General features: G+C 42.1%; 1 protein-coding gene across 1 annotated transcript in view; it reads right to left on the bottom strand.

Moving 5' to 3' along the window:
* Positions 1–5549: 5549 nt before the first annotated feature.
* Positions 5550–16199, bottom strand: part of P3H4 (prolyl 3-hydroxylase family member 4 (inactive)) — a 45508-nt gene continuing 34858 nt past the window's right edge. Inside the window, exon 7 of the mRNA XM_073607904.1 lies at positions 5550–6348. Coding sequence (XP_073464005.1) covers positions 6199–6348 — 150 coding nt within the window. The 3' untranslated portion in view covers positions 5550–6198. The remainder of the gene's footprint in view (positions 6349–16199) is intronic.

Genomic DNA, 16199 nt, shown 5'->3' with positions numbered 1-16199 from the left:
GCAATAACAGCCCAGGGCGGCACAGTGGTCTAGTGGGTAGCACTCTCACCTAGCAGTAAGAAGGGTCGCTGGTTCGAATCCCAACCACGACACTACCTGCCTGGAGTTTGCATGTTCTCCCTGTGCCTGCGTGGGTTTCCTCCCACACTCCAAAGACATGCTGGTAGGTTAATTGGATGCTGTCTAAATTGTCCCTAGTATATGTATGAATGTGAGTTAGGGACCTTAGATTGTAATCTCCTTGAGGGTAGGGACCGATGTGAATGTACAATGAATATGTAAAGCGCTGCGTAAATTGACGGCGCTATATAAGTACCTGAAATAAATAAATAAAAAATAAAAACAGCCTCCACTCTGCTGTTCCTGTCTGACCCAGGAGTCAACTTCCCTAGGAGGAGTCATACTGCTGCAGTTCAGACCACCTACCACTGACCCACTATTGGTGTTTGTATACAACACTATGCCTGCGTACGGTTTCGTTTTCTGGATCTTCCTCTTGGCTTCCAGCAGATGCAAGGCATAGTCATTGTTGGTACCCTTGGCATTGGTTTCATAGGTTTATAATCCATTACTGATTAATTAATCATTTATTGATGTTTTTCATTAAATTATTGCTTATTAAAATCAGCATCTATTTGCATCTGGGCCCTTTAACTCTTGGGATGATCTTCCAATATCCTTGATGGTAGTATAGCCTATGTCCATTATACACCCTGGTAGGCATTGTTTTATTTTAAATACTATACAGATTGCGGCATGGGGGATCGTTCAGCTCAGTGGTAGATGCGTTTTCTTGTAGTGAGTCCACATCAGACAGGTGTTTATAGTTAAGGGCCTGGTAGCCCACATTTATTAAATGATAAACTAAACAAAAGTCCACTCAGGAATCCCACGCAGGGGTTTAAACGTCATTCAGACACAACTGAATATACAAGCCCACCTGGCTACTCTTCAACAGCACTGCTGCTACATGTTACTGGTCCTTCAAACCACCAGCTCTTCCAGCAATCAAACAATAAACTTCTGCTCTACCGAGCCTTACTGTGTCCATAGACTGACCAGTCCTCGGTCTTGTAGTAAGCGTCCTTACAAACGCAAATCCTTTATATCCAACATCAAGGATGAGCAGCCATGCTCCTAGATGTCTCCTCATATGGAGACACACTCTCTCTCCCTAAGAACTAGGACCAGCTGCCTTAATCAAGACCTGAAAAGAAAACCTTAAACTGCGCTCCACGGACTTGGAAGTCTGTCCCACCTGGATCTCCATCAGACTCCCAATAAAACCAGCCCTGGAAAAGACTTTACCAATACAGGGTAAAGAACTATACTTCTTTACCCTCAGGTCTTTGCTGGAATTATCTTAGATTGCAAATCTAAGAATCCGTGGAGGAACATATATCCCCATCAATCAGTTTTCCTGTAAATTTGAACCTATTTTACAGGCACCCCGCTACAAGATCTATGTGTTCCATACATTTATTATGTTCAACCCTTTCAAAAAAATAATTGTCATACAGTACAACAAAAAGGAATGGTCAATCCAAAACTGATAGTTAAGCTTTTGACCCCTTTCACACTTATACGACTTCAAAGTCGCGCGATTTTACCACGATTTAGCAGCCGCTATTGTGCTGCGATTTTACAGCGATTTTGCCGCGATTTGGGAGCAGTACTACTTTGTACGACTTTGCCACAACTTTGGCATTAACCATTCTCAGCTTGTGCTTACAAAGTAGTGCTGAAATCGTGTCTATATTATTCAGGCACGATTTGCATGCTACTTGAGAGTTTAACATTGAGGTCTATGGAGTACAAATCGTATGGAAGTTGGACCAAAGTAGTGCAGGGACTACTTTGAAGTCGGCACAACTTAAAGTCGTGCCAATATGAATGGTAGTCATTGAAAATCATGGAGAATGACTTGTCATACGATTTTGCAGTACAAAATCGTGGGACAAGTTGTATAAGTGTGAAAGGGGCCTTTGGCAGATGCTGGCAAAGTTGCTTTACATACTTGTTATGACCATTATGAGGGGTTCTTGTTCACCCTCCTGGTTTTTCTTTTTTATGTTCAGAAGAATGTGATAGGAGGACCAGAGACACACAAAGGTGAGCAGAAACACCCAAAACCTGCATGGCGGACAGGAAGAGGAATTATGACAGGGAGATCCTGCTGTTGGGGTATCCAAGATACAGTAAGAAGCCAAAAGCGTTATCAGCCTATTAGGCTCCATCCATGAATAACATATCACGCTTGGGTAAACATGTTGACTGGATGGTGCAGCTATATTTATTATGGGATGCTTTTAACCACTTGACACCAGTTATCACTGACCCTTCAGAGGAGATGGGCTTCCTAATCATGTGACCACTGTCATTGGCTGTCACACTAGCACCACACAGTACCGGCTGTATGCATACAGTATATGTGGGCAGCCCATCATTACCCACTTCAATACAGGGCACTTTCACACCTTCCTACCCAGGCCAACTTTCAGCTTTCAGTGCTGTCACTTTTTAAATGACAATTGCGCTGTCATGCTACACTGTACCCAATCGAAATTTTTATCATTTTGTTCCTACAAATAGAGCTTTCTTTTGGTGGTATTTTGGAAAAAAAAAAAAAAGTTTTTCTTTGTTTTTGTTATAAAATTTTGTAAATAAGTAAGTTTTCTCCTTCACTGATGGGCATTGATAGGTGGCACTGATGGGCACTCAGGCTGCATTCACACCTGAGCGTAGCGTTTTTGAGCATTTCTTCCGGCGTTTGTAGCGCGCTTTTTCGGGCATATTTGCGCGTTTCCATGCAGCGCTGTCCGGCGTTTTTGAGCTTTGCCATTTTTTTATTGGCCAATAGGAAAAATGATCATCTGTTTCATCATTTGTTGCCATGTTGTTAGATTTTGTCATCTGCTTCCTGCTCCAAAAACGCCCAAATCTGCCCGATTCGCGCGACAAAAAAGGGTCCAGAACTTGTTTGAGCTTCAGGCGTAGGGCTTCAGGCGACTTGGAGTGGAGATGTGAACCATCTCCATAGAGAATAATGGATTTTTTCCCCTCAAGCGTTTTAGCTTCAAGCTACAAAACGCTCAGGTGTGAATGGGCTCTCATAGGTGGCACTGGTGGGCACTGAAAGGCTGCACTGATGGGTACTTATGGGTGGCACTGATAGGCGGCACTGATGGGCATTGATGGCTGGCACTGATAGATTTAACTGATAGGCATCACTGGCAGGCATTATTCTTTGGCATTGATTGGCATTTCCCTGGTGGTCTAGGGTGGCATACCTGGTGGTCCACTGTGGTGGCCATCCCTGGTGGTCCTGGGCGGGCATCCGAGGGGGGCTGTGCTGATAAACAATCAGCACAGACCCCCCCTGTCAGGAGAGCAGCCGATCAGCTTTTCTCTACTCACGTCTGTCAGACGCGAGTGAGGAAAAGCCGACTAATGGCTCTTCCTGTTTACATTGTGATCAGCCGTGATTGGACATGGCTGATCACGTGATAAAGAGCCTCCGTCAGAGACTCTTTACCGGGATCGGTGTAGCGGTGTGTCAGATTGACACGCTGCACCACCGATCACCACGATGCGCGCCCCCCGGGGGCACGCAGCGGCTTGATATCCTGAGAGATGTCATATGACGTCTGGTCAGGATATCGCAACCACTTTGCCGCCATCATTTTGTTATATGGCGGGCGGCAAGTGGTTAAAGCCCAACGCTGTGCTGCCACATACTGTATATTTGTATGGCCAGGGTCAGTTGGTTAAGGTGTATATATGCAAAATAACCACCCACAACGCTATATTATACTTGTTTAATATTATATTGTACTTGATTTAAAATTGCAGCTGCTATCTATTGCTCTCGCTTAAATGCAAACAATATATACACTCACTAGCAACTTTATTAGGTACGCCTTGCTAGTACCGGGTTGGACCCCATTTTGCCTTCAGAACTTCATTAATTTTTCATGGCATAGATTCAACAAGGTGTTGAAAACATTCCTTAGAGATTTTGGTCCATACTGACATGACAGCATCACGCAGTTGTTGCAGATTTGTCGGCTTCACATCCATGATGTGAATCTCCCGTTCCACCACATCCCAAAGGTGCTCTATTGGATGAGATCTGGTGACTGTGGAGGCCATTGGAGTACAGCGACCTCATTGTCATGTTCAAGAAACCAGTGGTGAGATGATTTGAGCTTTGTGACATGGTGCATTATCCTACTGGAAGTAGCCATCAGAAGTTGGGTGCACTGTAGTCATAAAGGGATGGACATGGTCAGCAATAATACTCGGGTAGGCTGTGGTATTTAAACAATGCTCAATTGGCACTAAGGGGCCCAAAGTGTGCCAATAAAATATCCCTCACACCATTACACCACCAGCCTGAACCGTTGATACAAGGCAGGATGGATCCATGCTTTCATGTTGTTTACACCAAATTCTGACCCTCCCATCTGAATGTTACAGCTGAAAATCGACACTCATCAGCCAAGGCAACGTTTTTCCAATCTTCTATTATCCAATTTTGGTGAGCCTGTGCGAATTGAATCTTCAATTTCCTTTTCTTAGCTGACAGGAGTGGCACCCGGTGTGGTCTTCTGCTGCTGTAGCCCATCCGCGTCAAGGTTCAATGTGTTGTGCATTCAGAGATGCTATTCTGCATACCTTGGTTATTTGAGGTACTGTTGCCTTTCTATTATCTCAAACCAGTCTGCTCATTCTCCTCCGACCTCAACAAGGCATTTTCGTCCACACAACGGCCGCTCACTGGACATTTTCTCTTTTTCGTACCATGCTCTGTAAACCCTAGAGATGGTTGTGCATGAAAATCCCAGCAGATCAGCAGTTTTTGAAATGCTCAGACCAGCCCATCTGGCATCAACAACCATGCCATGTTTAAAGTCACTTAAATTCCCTTTCCTCCCTATTCTGAGGCTCGCTTTGAACATCAGCAAGACGTCTTCACCATATCTAGATGCCTAAATGCACTAAGTTGCTGCTAAGTTGGCTGATTATATTGTAAAGCACTGCACACAAAATCCTGCATAATAATAATAATAATATTAATAATAATTAGCCAAATTTCACACTACTAGTAGTTTTTCCACATTTCCCTACTTAAAATGTTTCCCCCATATCATTCCCAGATATTGCTTAAACCTCTCTTAGCAAACTCTTATCAGCACTTTTCACTGTCCCTAGCATCTAGATTGAATCCTTCTGTAAGAGATGAAGAGGAAACATATGAGGATTTGGTGACTTTAGCTTACTTTCTATCTCTTATAAACTATAGCCCCTATTGCAACCTCAAAGCTCTTTCTTGGCACCACTGAGAGCCTGGCACTGCCAACCTTACGCACCTATTAGTGTCAACTTCTGTACTCGGTTATTCAATTCAATTGATTTGTTAATCTTGTTAAAATTCTTCAATAACAATTATTTGGAAAGAAATTAATGTTAGATGATTGGGTGTTAGTGATTGGGTTTAGTTCTACTTTAAACAGCAGTGCTGGCAATTAGATAATAAGCTTCTGGTCTTGTTCTGCTTAAGTTTCTTGTTCCTTTATTTAGCACCAAAGTAGACAGGAGAGACTTCATTCATTTTTAATATTTAATTTTTAGTATTTCATTTTGAGCTTTTTTTTTGCCTTACCAACCCAACAATAAGACATGCAACATATCATGTGCAGTAACTACACATCACTTGGGGATAGGCTTGTTAAATGGAAGCAATTTTCAAACAATTACAACCAAGTTCGACCAGTAGTTGATCACAAAATCAACTGAATGGAACTAAGTGCCAGTAGTTTCCTCTTTTCCATTGAAAAGGAAATTAACATCTTATAGTATGTGGTGTATCCCCGTATCCCTTTGTAAGCCGATAAAGATGGAACCATGTGCCTGCGAGAAGTGAGACTTGACCAATAAGGACCTCTTCTGATGGGACTTGAAGGGTAAGAACACTGAAAAATTATTTAAAAAAAAAAACAAACACTCTATGGTATTTTTTATAGAGTCAATATGTTTACACTCTTCTCATGTTGGTATCATGATGAATATTGTTTTGTACAAATTGTGGAATGGTTGGGCTTTTCTAGCATTGGAATGTTCATTGAATTATGTACAATGGGCACCTTGTGTTGTCCTTGGTGTGGATCATACAAGTCCATGGGTGGACCAGAAGCTTTAGGTTAAGCTTGGCTTGTCAGCCATGTCTCCTTTTGACTTTGGTTCTGCCCACCACTCAGCAAAAATCCCTTCCTCATAATCCCCTTCCCCTTCAAACTCTGTATCAGATGGGGGTGGTTCTGTGTCCTGGACTGCTCCAACCTCAACCTGTAATATAAAAATGTACACTGTTAGAATATTGCTGTATGCATTAAGATTTCAGGGGAACTATTAATGGGAAGAATGGGAGGTGAAACATCTGCCTAAGGGCTCATGTAGAAAGCCTTTTAAGAGGCTGTGCACAGTGCAAAGCATCTTAATGTTCCCTGACAAACCACCAAGTTTACAAAAGGATCACTGCTCATGCAGTTTAATTATACTTACAATGCCTTGAAAAAATATTCATACCCCCTCCAAATTTTCCACAACCAAAAACGTAAATATATTTCATTGGAATTTTAAGTGATAGACCAACACAAAGTGGCACATAATTGTGAAGTGGAAGGAAAATGATAAATGTTTTATAATTTTTTTTTTTACAAATAAATATGTGAAAAAAGTGTGGCATGCATTGGTATTCAGCCCCCCTGAGTCAATACTTTGTAGAACCACCTTTCGCTACAATTACAGCTGCAAGTCTTTTTGGGGATGTCTCTACCAGCTTTGCACATCTAGAGAGTGACATTTTTTGCCCATTCTTCTTTGCAAAATAGCTAGAACAGCAATTTTCTCCACTGGATTTATGTCTGGACTTTGACTGGGTCATTCTAACACATGAATATGCTTTGATCTAAACCAGTGCTTCTCAACTCCTATCCTCAGGACCCACCAACAGGCCAGGTTTGCAAGATAATTGAAATACATCACAGGTGATATCATTTGCTGCTCAGTGATTGCAGTATTCTAGTCTGCATCTCCCCAAGGTAATACTTAAAATCTGGCCTGTTGGTGGGTCCTGAGGACAGGAGTTGAGAACCACAGATCTAAACCATTCCATTGTAGCTCTGGCTGTATGTTTAGGGTTGTTGTCCTGCTGAAAGGTGAACCTCCGCCCCAGTCTCAAGTCTTTTGCGGACTCTAACAGGTTTTCTTCTAAGATTGCCCTGTATTTGGCTCCATCCATCTTCCCATCAACTCTGACCAGCTTCCCTGTCCCTGCTGAAGAAAAGCATCCTCATAACATGATGCTGCCACCACCGTGTTTCACGGTGGGGATGGTGTGTTCGGGGTGATGCGCAGTGTTAGTTTTCCGCCGCAGATAGCGTTTTTCTTTTCAGGCGAAAAAGTTACATTTTGGTCTCATCTGACCAGAGCACCTTCTTCCACATGTTTTCTGTGTCCCCCACATGGCTTCTCGCCATCTGCAAACGGGACTTCTTATGGCTTTCTTTCAACAATGGCTTTCTTCTTGCCACTCTTCCATAAAGGCCAGATTTGTGGAGTGCACGACTAATAGTTGTCCTGTGGACTTTTTTAAGGCACGGTGTACTGTTGTACAATGTACAATGGGGGCGTTGCTCTGAATGTGATAAGCACAGTTTGCTGCATTTGGGAAATGACTGGTATTTTAAACACCCCTCAACACCAACCCTTAAAGAACAAGTTAACTTTCCAAAGAAACCCGAGCTACACTCTCTAGCTACCCCCCCCCCCCCCCCCCAATTTAACACAGAAAAGTGGTGGCTTCCTTTGGTTCTCAGGTCCAAAATATTCTCAAGTTACAATATGTCTGCACAATAACTTTGAATAGATTTGAATGGGTCATTTTCTCTGACACTGGAGATACTTAGAGTACAGCCTTATTCACATCTATGGAAAGTCACGGTGCAGAGGCAGCAGTTTTCAGGTGGCTGAGAATGTAAAAACCAGAGCAGGCAGCTACAGTCCTTGAGAGAAGTGAGCTTCTTGGTTAGGGGATATCTATGTTAGATTAGGGTAGAGGGCTAAGGAAGGTGGGCTGCTTTTTATATTTGGAATTGTTCAATAATGTGGAAGGGTTAGAACCTATGCCAGCTTCTTAAGAGCCCACTGAGTGTGAAATCTCCCCAAACCCTACCTTTGACTGTTGACACCAGAATGTATGCCCCCAATGGAAGTTATCCATCTACTCCTGTTGTAGTGACAACTATAACATTTTGGGTGACAGGGAAGAAGCGCACGGGGTCCAGAAAAAAAGGAACTCTTGGTGTAGGGTGCACAAAACGTTAATTGAAATTGTAAAACATGTACGTGTTCCCCTGAACCAATGCGTTTTGGGGAAATGGACTCCTTCCTCTTCAGGGCTGACATAAAGCATTAAAAATTAAACAATTAGTGACTGCGTTAAGTATTCCTAGTGGCTATGTCTTGTATTGCAGAATTAATATCAGTTCCGATTCCGATGACTGTCAGGGTCTGTCTGTTGGGTCTAATGGATGATGTAGTACCAACATGTGCCATGCGAACACTGATAAATGTACTCCTCTTTTATGGAAGAAAGGTTATCTTGTTGGCCTGGAAAAAGCCAGAGGCTCCGAGTATTTCATCGTGGAAGGGCCTAGTAAACTCCATGTTACCTTACTACAAAGCTACATATAAGGCTAGAGGCTGTATGAAGAAATTTGATAGAGTGTGGCAAACGTGGTTTAAATCTAGCACCACGGTGGGATAGTGGAGGACGTTTTCTGACTGAAGGTGCTATATTTGGATGAATGTGTCTTCTGGAGGTCTCATGTATCTCAATGCTTGCCTTTAGAGGCGTCTAAGACCGTAATATATGTTTACTTACATAAGCTTTTCTTCTAGTTTATTGATGGGAAACTGAAGATCCTGATATCTTGTCAAGCTGTGGTTCGTGGGTGGTGGGAGGGGGGAATTAGGGGGGAGAATGGGGTGTTTTAGTTAGTAGGTCTCTGTTAGACAGGTATGAGGTCATGTTGACCTAGTATGGACGTTGTCTTAGTTGACATGTCCAAATGTATGATATATGTGATGGGAGGGCACGTGGAACTCAGAATACATCTTATGTCTAAGTCACCCTATGCCATCCTGGCACAGGGTGAGTGAGAAAATATATCTTGGACTACTTAAAATGGGACAGTAATATTTGTCCACAATATCTCCCAGATGTATGTAGAGACTATTATTGGTTTGGTTGATTCTGAACTCAATTAATTGTTAATTGAGTGAGTTCATGTTAGCAACAAGCAAGTGTCGCCTTGTTTTATGCTCAGAGAGGTTGGAATATCTGATATCTGTATACAGACAGGGAGGAAGTGGTATATGACGGAAGCACTCAAGCGGAGTGTGGGACGTTCCGTGACAATATGCTTATAAAACCAATAAAAAGAAATTTAAATAAAAAAAAAAAAAAAAAAGTATTCCTAGTGGCTTAGCAACAAACAGATATAAACTAAACATGCATAAAAGTGATCCAATTGGAACAAGGATCATCAAAATGAAAATAAAAAAGTATGCTTTTCTACGCTGAAACATAGAAATACATGAATTATATTTTTACATACATTTTTTAATAAGTTTGTATATATGTATATTGATTGAAAGTTATATATTATAATATATATATATATTTTATATAATTCTTATAGATATATACACTTTATTATGTATTTCTATGTTTCGCAACCATACTTTTTTATTTTCATTTTGATAATCTTTTTTCCAATTAGACCACGAAACTGCATGTTTTGTTTATATCTGCTTGTTTCTAAGCTACTAGGCTACCTACTGCGGTCACTAATTGTTTAATATTTGATGCTCATATGTCAGCCCTGAAGAAGGGGGGAGTCCATTCGCCCGAAACTTGTTGGCTTGATGTACATGTTTTACCTCTTCAATAAACATTTTGTGAACCCTTCAATGAGAGCTGCATTTTTCTGCTCCCCCTCACCCAAGACTTCTCGCTGAAACGACCAAACAGTTGTACCCAAAAGATAGCAGCCCAGCCCCCAAAGGGGGTCCAGCACCACCATCTATCATTGGGCACAACTTCACTGGAAGTGATTTTTTTCCTCACTGTCCACATAGCCACCACTCCATGACTAGATACTCCAGTCCAAACCAGTAACAAAGAAATTGACATTTTTTTCCCAAACACAAAACCAAAAGTTCCAAAGACAGTGTTGAACAGGACAAATAAAGATGGTTAATCTTCCTATTGGGGAAATAGCAATAAAAAACAGAAGTTCTAACTCTTCCCTGCTCTCATACAACAAAGTTTGAACTGAAGTTACGCTCTCCTGTTACCCATCTGAATGCCTTTTAAGTCCATTATTTATTTAAAAAGAAAATCAAAATGTACCTTATAGAGAAGGTATTCCAGGACCCCACAGCTCTGATTATATGATGTGAGTATCTGGTCATGACTATAAGATTTTAGCAGAAATCAAATCAAGGCCAATTGTCAATGAGCATTGTTTGCTTCCAAACAAACACATATTTGAGGAACCCTATTGGGCATGTTTAAATTTAAAGTATTATACAGTAGCACTAGCATTATTGAGTCTAAAAAGAGAAAATGGAGCACTGCTTTAAACCAAAGCAAAGGGGCTGGAGAACGGATGGGTTTTGGTCTACTGTAACAGCCAGGATATAATGAACATATTAGTCACTATACTGCCATCCTTAGTGATAAGAAAACATAGTATTATCTGAGATGGATAAGGCCAGGTTCATGGTCTCCGATAAGCCTCTATTCTTGGCTCCTGATTGTAAAAAACAGCAGCCGTAACTATGTCAACAACACACAATTACTTAGTCTGAAATTCAAAAAACATGCACTTACAAATGCAATACATAGCCAAAACTTTGGGGACCCCCTCTACTATTACTGACAAAAAGCCAAGTCCATAAATACATTGTTTGAGGAGTTTGGTGTGGAGGAACTCAGGTGCCCATCACTGTGCCATGACCTAAACCCTTAACCCTCATAGCTGAGATTGAATTGGAAAGTCTATTGTAAGACAGGATTTCACCTCAAACATCAGAACCTGACCTCACAAATGTTCTTGTGGATCAATGGGCACAAAGCTCCACAAACACACTCCAAAATCTTGATGAAAGCCTTCAATGATGAGTTGAGGTGGTTGTAGATGTAAAGGGGGGTCAACTCAAGTATTTTGCTGAGGGGCACATGCATGCCTTGAGATTCCATGCATGGGCAGATATTGCACCACTTTGGAAACGGTCAGAGATTTGCAGCATGTCTGCATACGCACACATAATGTGGGTATTTACAAAGCCCTAAATACCAGAACCCAGCAGCATGTGCACAGATGTGCAACAGGTCTCTTCTAGGTGCCTCTTTATTTTCCTGCAAATAGTATGCAGCCTAGAAGCTTTAAAATGGAAGTTTCCATCATAAACTTAAAAAAAAAAATAAAAACAAAAATTGTAAAAAATGCCCCACAAGAGAACAATACTACTTATGTTTTTTGCTGGTTAAAGAGATGAGCTGGAAGGTCCAGTAGACTCATCAACATTTGACACTTTCAGGTGTGTTAGATACTTGTGCCCCCAGCTGAAGGCTGTGGTTCCACCCACCAGGTGCTACATCATTACGAATTTGCAGGGATACAATAGTGACGTAATAGGCGGTGCATAAAATCACAAAGCCTATCTCAAGGACTTTGTTAAGCTGGCTTTACACTGGTTGATTTACAAGCGAAAATGACATACACCATTAAAATTTTATTTAAACAAAATTTTCATCTTCTCACCAATACAGTCAAAAATGACTTGACCCCATTAACCATTAGAATATAAAAATGAACATTCTGAAAAATTAAAATTTTCTAATTAAAAGTCTACTAGTGTACTAGCCACATTGACAGACATTTTGAAAGGTTCCAGCTTTATTTCATGGAGAATATAACAGGAGGAACTGGAGTACACAAATACAGCATAAACACCCAGGTCAGAGCCATATGGCTGGAAAATCTCACTGCTGAGGTATCTAAGAAAAATTAGAAGCAAAACACTGACTTGGCACACCAGGCTCCACCTGAGACTGAAATATTGCATTTGGATGAACTGACCCTTGAAAGTAATTGTAAAGTCTTGGGGACTGTTGCTTTTTACCTTCATGCATGGAACCCAACATTTTATATTCCTGATATGTGCCTGCTGTACCATAAACATGTTTGAAAAAGGTATCATGTTCTCTTTGTATAGCTTTCTTTGTATGAAATTCCTGGTGTTCCCACCAGTCCCTAAAAATTTACCACACTAAAACAGGAGAACACACCATGCTCAGTTCTCTAGCTATGCTGGAAGCTCAGCCTGCTTTCCTCCAAGGATCAGACTTGTCCTGACACTCCCCCTTCTCCTGCACAGCCTTTCACTGGGAAGATCAGTGTGCTGCTGTTTCTCTTCCCCCAGCTTTTATGCAGCTGACAATAAGGGAAAGTGATAAAAATAAAATATTACAAATACCCTTTTTTATCTATACACAAATGTTTTGCCTTTCATTTCTATTTTTAACTCAATGGGTTCTTTTACAAGGTGGGGGTTTACAATCACTTTAAACACTCATATGAACACAACATCATAGTCAAAGCTGGGCAGGCAGAAGAGAGTGGGTAGTGGGACATGCACCTGATTGCCAATCTTCTTCTGTGATCAACGTTATCCCCCCTTTACCCAACAGGCTTGTTTTACTGAAGCTGAGCAGTATCCTCCCTACATTTACACTGGACACTCTGTTATGTTGATTGCTCATAATTAAACCATTGCTTGCTTAGTGAGTCCATCAACTCTAGCATAGTCTTTACAAGCCATCAAAATATACAGTGTAATTAGGAGTAATGAGGATTAATTCTCTTACAGTGCTAATCTGTTTGTGGTCTTGGAAATGAAAAGAAGAATTACAGAACCACAAGAGCATCAAACATTCCAACTGCAACAATGATGTCACTGACACCCTGTCCAGTGATGAAAGTTTGTTCAGTTAGAAATCTTTTTGTTGTGGGTTGTCATCTACTCAGATGAGACTAAGCCATTTTATGTTTTTACTAGTCTTACCAGCTGTCGTGCGGTTGTGTGTCCGGGCTGTGGCCCTTGAAGCAGAGCCTGTGCATCTAGGTCCATGCACCTGTCCCTGCATGCCTGTCAAACTTGCCCCACCTAAATGCTTACATTGCAGCTGGACAGTATAGTATAAATGCTGCTGCAATTTTAACTTGGCTTACAGAGTTTGACAGGTGGAAGTACCTGAGATGTCCAATAGCAGTTGAGGCATAGGCAACACAGCAACAACTACTAACAGACCCAACATGAACTACCTGCAGTTTTAGAACAAAACAACAAATAAAGGAGCGCTCCCAGCCCTATGGAAGTCAATAGAGCCACAAGCTCAGGAATAGATAAAATTCACTTTAATGTAAAGTTAAAAAGCATGACATACAGGACTGCCCAGACTGATACATTACCAAGCCAGTGGAAAGGAGAAACACATAACCCCAAAAGCTGAAGGATGACACATGATCCTGTATCCAACAGTAGGTTACACCGTCCAGGAGCCTCAGGACAGTGGGAGAAGTGTGAGGCTTACAGCCATTGAGGTCACTGAGATGGCACGTCTGCTGGAAGTCACATGTCCGGGAAACCGGATTCCGATATCATACACCTGGCGGAAGAGCACTCGAACATCGGCTGGTGCGGGCAAACAAAGTCTCGGAGAGCACTCAAACCATGTCAAACCAAAGGAGAGAAGCCGGTCACCATGATAACATGTTTTGGGGGCGGCTTGCCCCTACCTCACCAGCCAACGTTCGGTGCTCTTCTGCCTGGGGAATGACATCACATCTGGTTCCCGGACATGTGACTTCTGGTGGTCTGAGTGACCCTGGCACCCGTAATCCACACACTTCTCCCACTGTACTGAGGCTCCTGGGTGGTGTAACCCACTGTTGGGTCCAGGATCATGTGTCATCCTTCAGCTTTTGGGATTAAGGGGCAGTTCACACCACATGCAGTCCAGTGTTTTTTTTCCTGCATCAAAAAACGCATGAAAAGTATATTATATGGTTTCCAATGGCATTGTTCACATCAGTGCAGTCAGTTCCAGGGCTTTCCAGTTCCGGAAAAAAAAGTAGAACATGCTGCCTTTTTTCTGCACTGCACTGAAACGAGGTAAAATGCATCAAAACACTGCAGAATGCACTGGAACACATCAAAAATGCACCGGACCCCAGTACAGTAAAGGAAGAAAAACACATCTGGAAATGCATCAAAAACGTGTTAAAGACGCGCATGCAGTGTGTGGTGTGAACCAGCCCTATGTGTTTCTCCTCTTCACTGGCTTGGTGATGTATCAGTCTGGCCACACCTGCATGTCATGCTTTAACTTTACATTAAAAGTGAATTTTGATTTCATCTATTTCTGGGCTTTTGGCTATATTGACTTCCACAGGGCTGTGAGCGCTCCATTATTTGTTGTTTTGTACTCATGTCTCATTGCTGGTCGGATGAGTAGTTGGAGTTGCTCTTAATGTGGTTATCTACTGTACATATCCAATTGGAACCTCATTGTGCTTGGTACTTGCATTTTGTTTCTGCAGTTCAAGAGCTGCCTGAAAGATCAAGGCCTGGATCTGCATCCAGATGAAGCATACCAGACAGGGGAACCTGCCAACACTACCAGAGGGAGGGCACTGCGAATCAACCTGATCCTCAAGACTGGAACAGAAAAAGGACCCAGAGGGGAATGACTTTACACGAAAAGTAACACTGAACTTGCATCAGCAAGAAGCTGATCTACCAGAACCCACTAAAACAGTTGGAATGACAACAAATATCCATGTCTGGACGGAAAACCCACAATCTGATGTGGTCAACGACATATGGGGACAAGCTCCTAGAAGAACAAGTCCTAGAAGTAACAGGTCCTGAGAAGCAACCTAATACAAAATAGATACAGGTGAGAAAGACCATCCAGTTACAGCAATAGGACAATGCTTCCTCTAGCCAGAGAGTGTGGAGGTATGGGAAGGGAGGGGTGTGAGCACTCCAATGACTCATTCAGCTGCATGGTTGTATTTTGAGCTTGACTTATTAGGCCCTGAAAACATGGTGTTTTTTAAGGTTAACCTAGATGTCATTTGATAATACTGTATATTTAAAAACACAATTTTTTTTCTCGGACATCACAGGACACAGAGCCACAGTAATAACTGATGGGTTATGTGGGTACCATTAGGTATTGGACACTGGTCACACCCTAAGCAGGAAGTTCAACCCCCTATATAATCCCTCCCCTTCCAGGGATACCTCAGTTTTGTAGCAAAGCAATATAAGTGTATTAGAAGAGGGGCGGGACCTCTGTGTCCCGTGATGTCCATCGAAAGAAAAGGATTTTACAGGTAAGCTGTTATAAAAAATCCTATTTTCTTTCTCGGACATCACGGGACACAGAGCCACAGTAATAACTGATGGGATGTCCCAAAGCAATGCCAACTGAGGGGGGGGGGGGGGGGGGGGGATCACAACCAAGTAGGGTGCGATCAGACCTGAGGACTTTGTACCGCTGTCTGCAGCACACTACGCCCAAAGGCGATATCCTCATGCCTTTTCACATCCACCTGATAAAATCTGGTGAATGTATGGACTGAAGACCAGGTTGCGGCCTTGCAGATTTGAGTCATAGAGGCCTGGTGATGTACTGCCCAAGAAGCACTAATAGCCCTTGTGGAATGTGCCCTGATCTGAAACGGAGGAATCTTCTGTTTCAAACCGTAAGCTTGAATAATCAATTGTCTAATCCATTTAGAAATGGTAGCTTTTGACGCTGCCTGTCCTCTGCTGGGGCCCTCTGGCAGCACGAACAAAACGTCCATTTTGCTAATTTGAGCAGTTGCTTCCAGATAGGCCTTGACTGCTCTTACTACATCCAAAGAATGTAGTGACCTTTCTTCCGGAGAACAGGGATCTGGAAAAAAAGGAAGGCAGAACAATGTCTTGGTTTAGATGAAAATCTGAAACCACCTTCGGTAAAAAACTAGGATGAGGGCGCAGTAACACTC

This window comes from Aquarana catesbeiana, linkage group LG12 (assembly GCF_042186555.1).
Source record: "Aquarana catesbeiana isolate 2022-GZ linkage group LG12, ASM4218655v1, whole genome shotgun sequence".
Taxonomy (NCBI): domain Eukaryota; kingdom Metazoa; phylum Chordata; class Amphibia; order Anura; family Ranidae; genus Aquarana; species Aquarana catesbeiana.
This window is presented reverse-complemented; position numbering and strand designations above follow the sequence as displayed.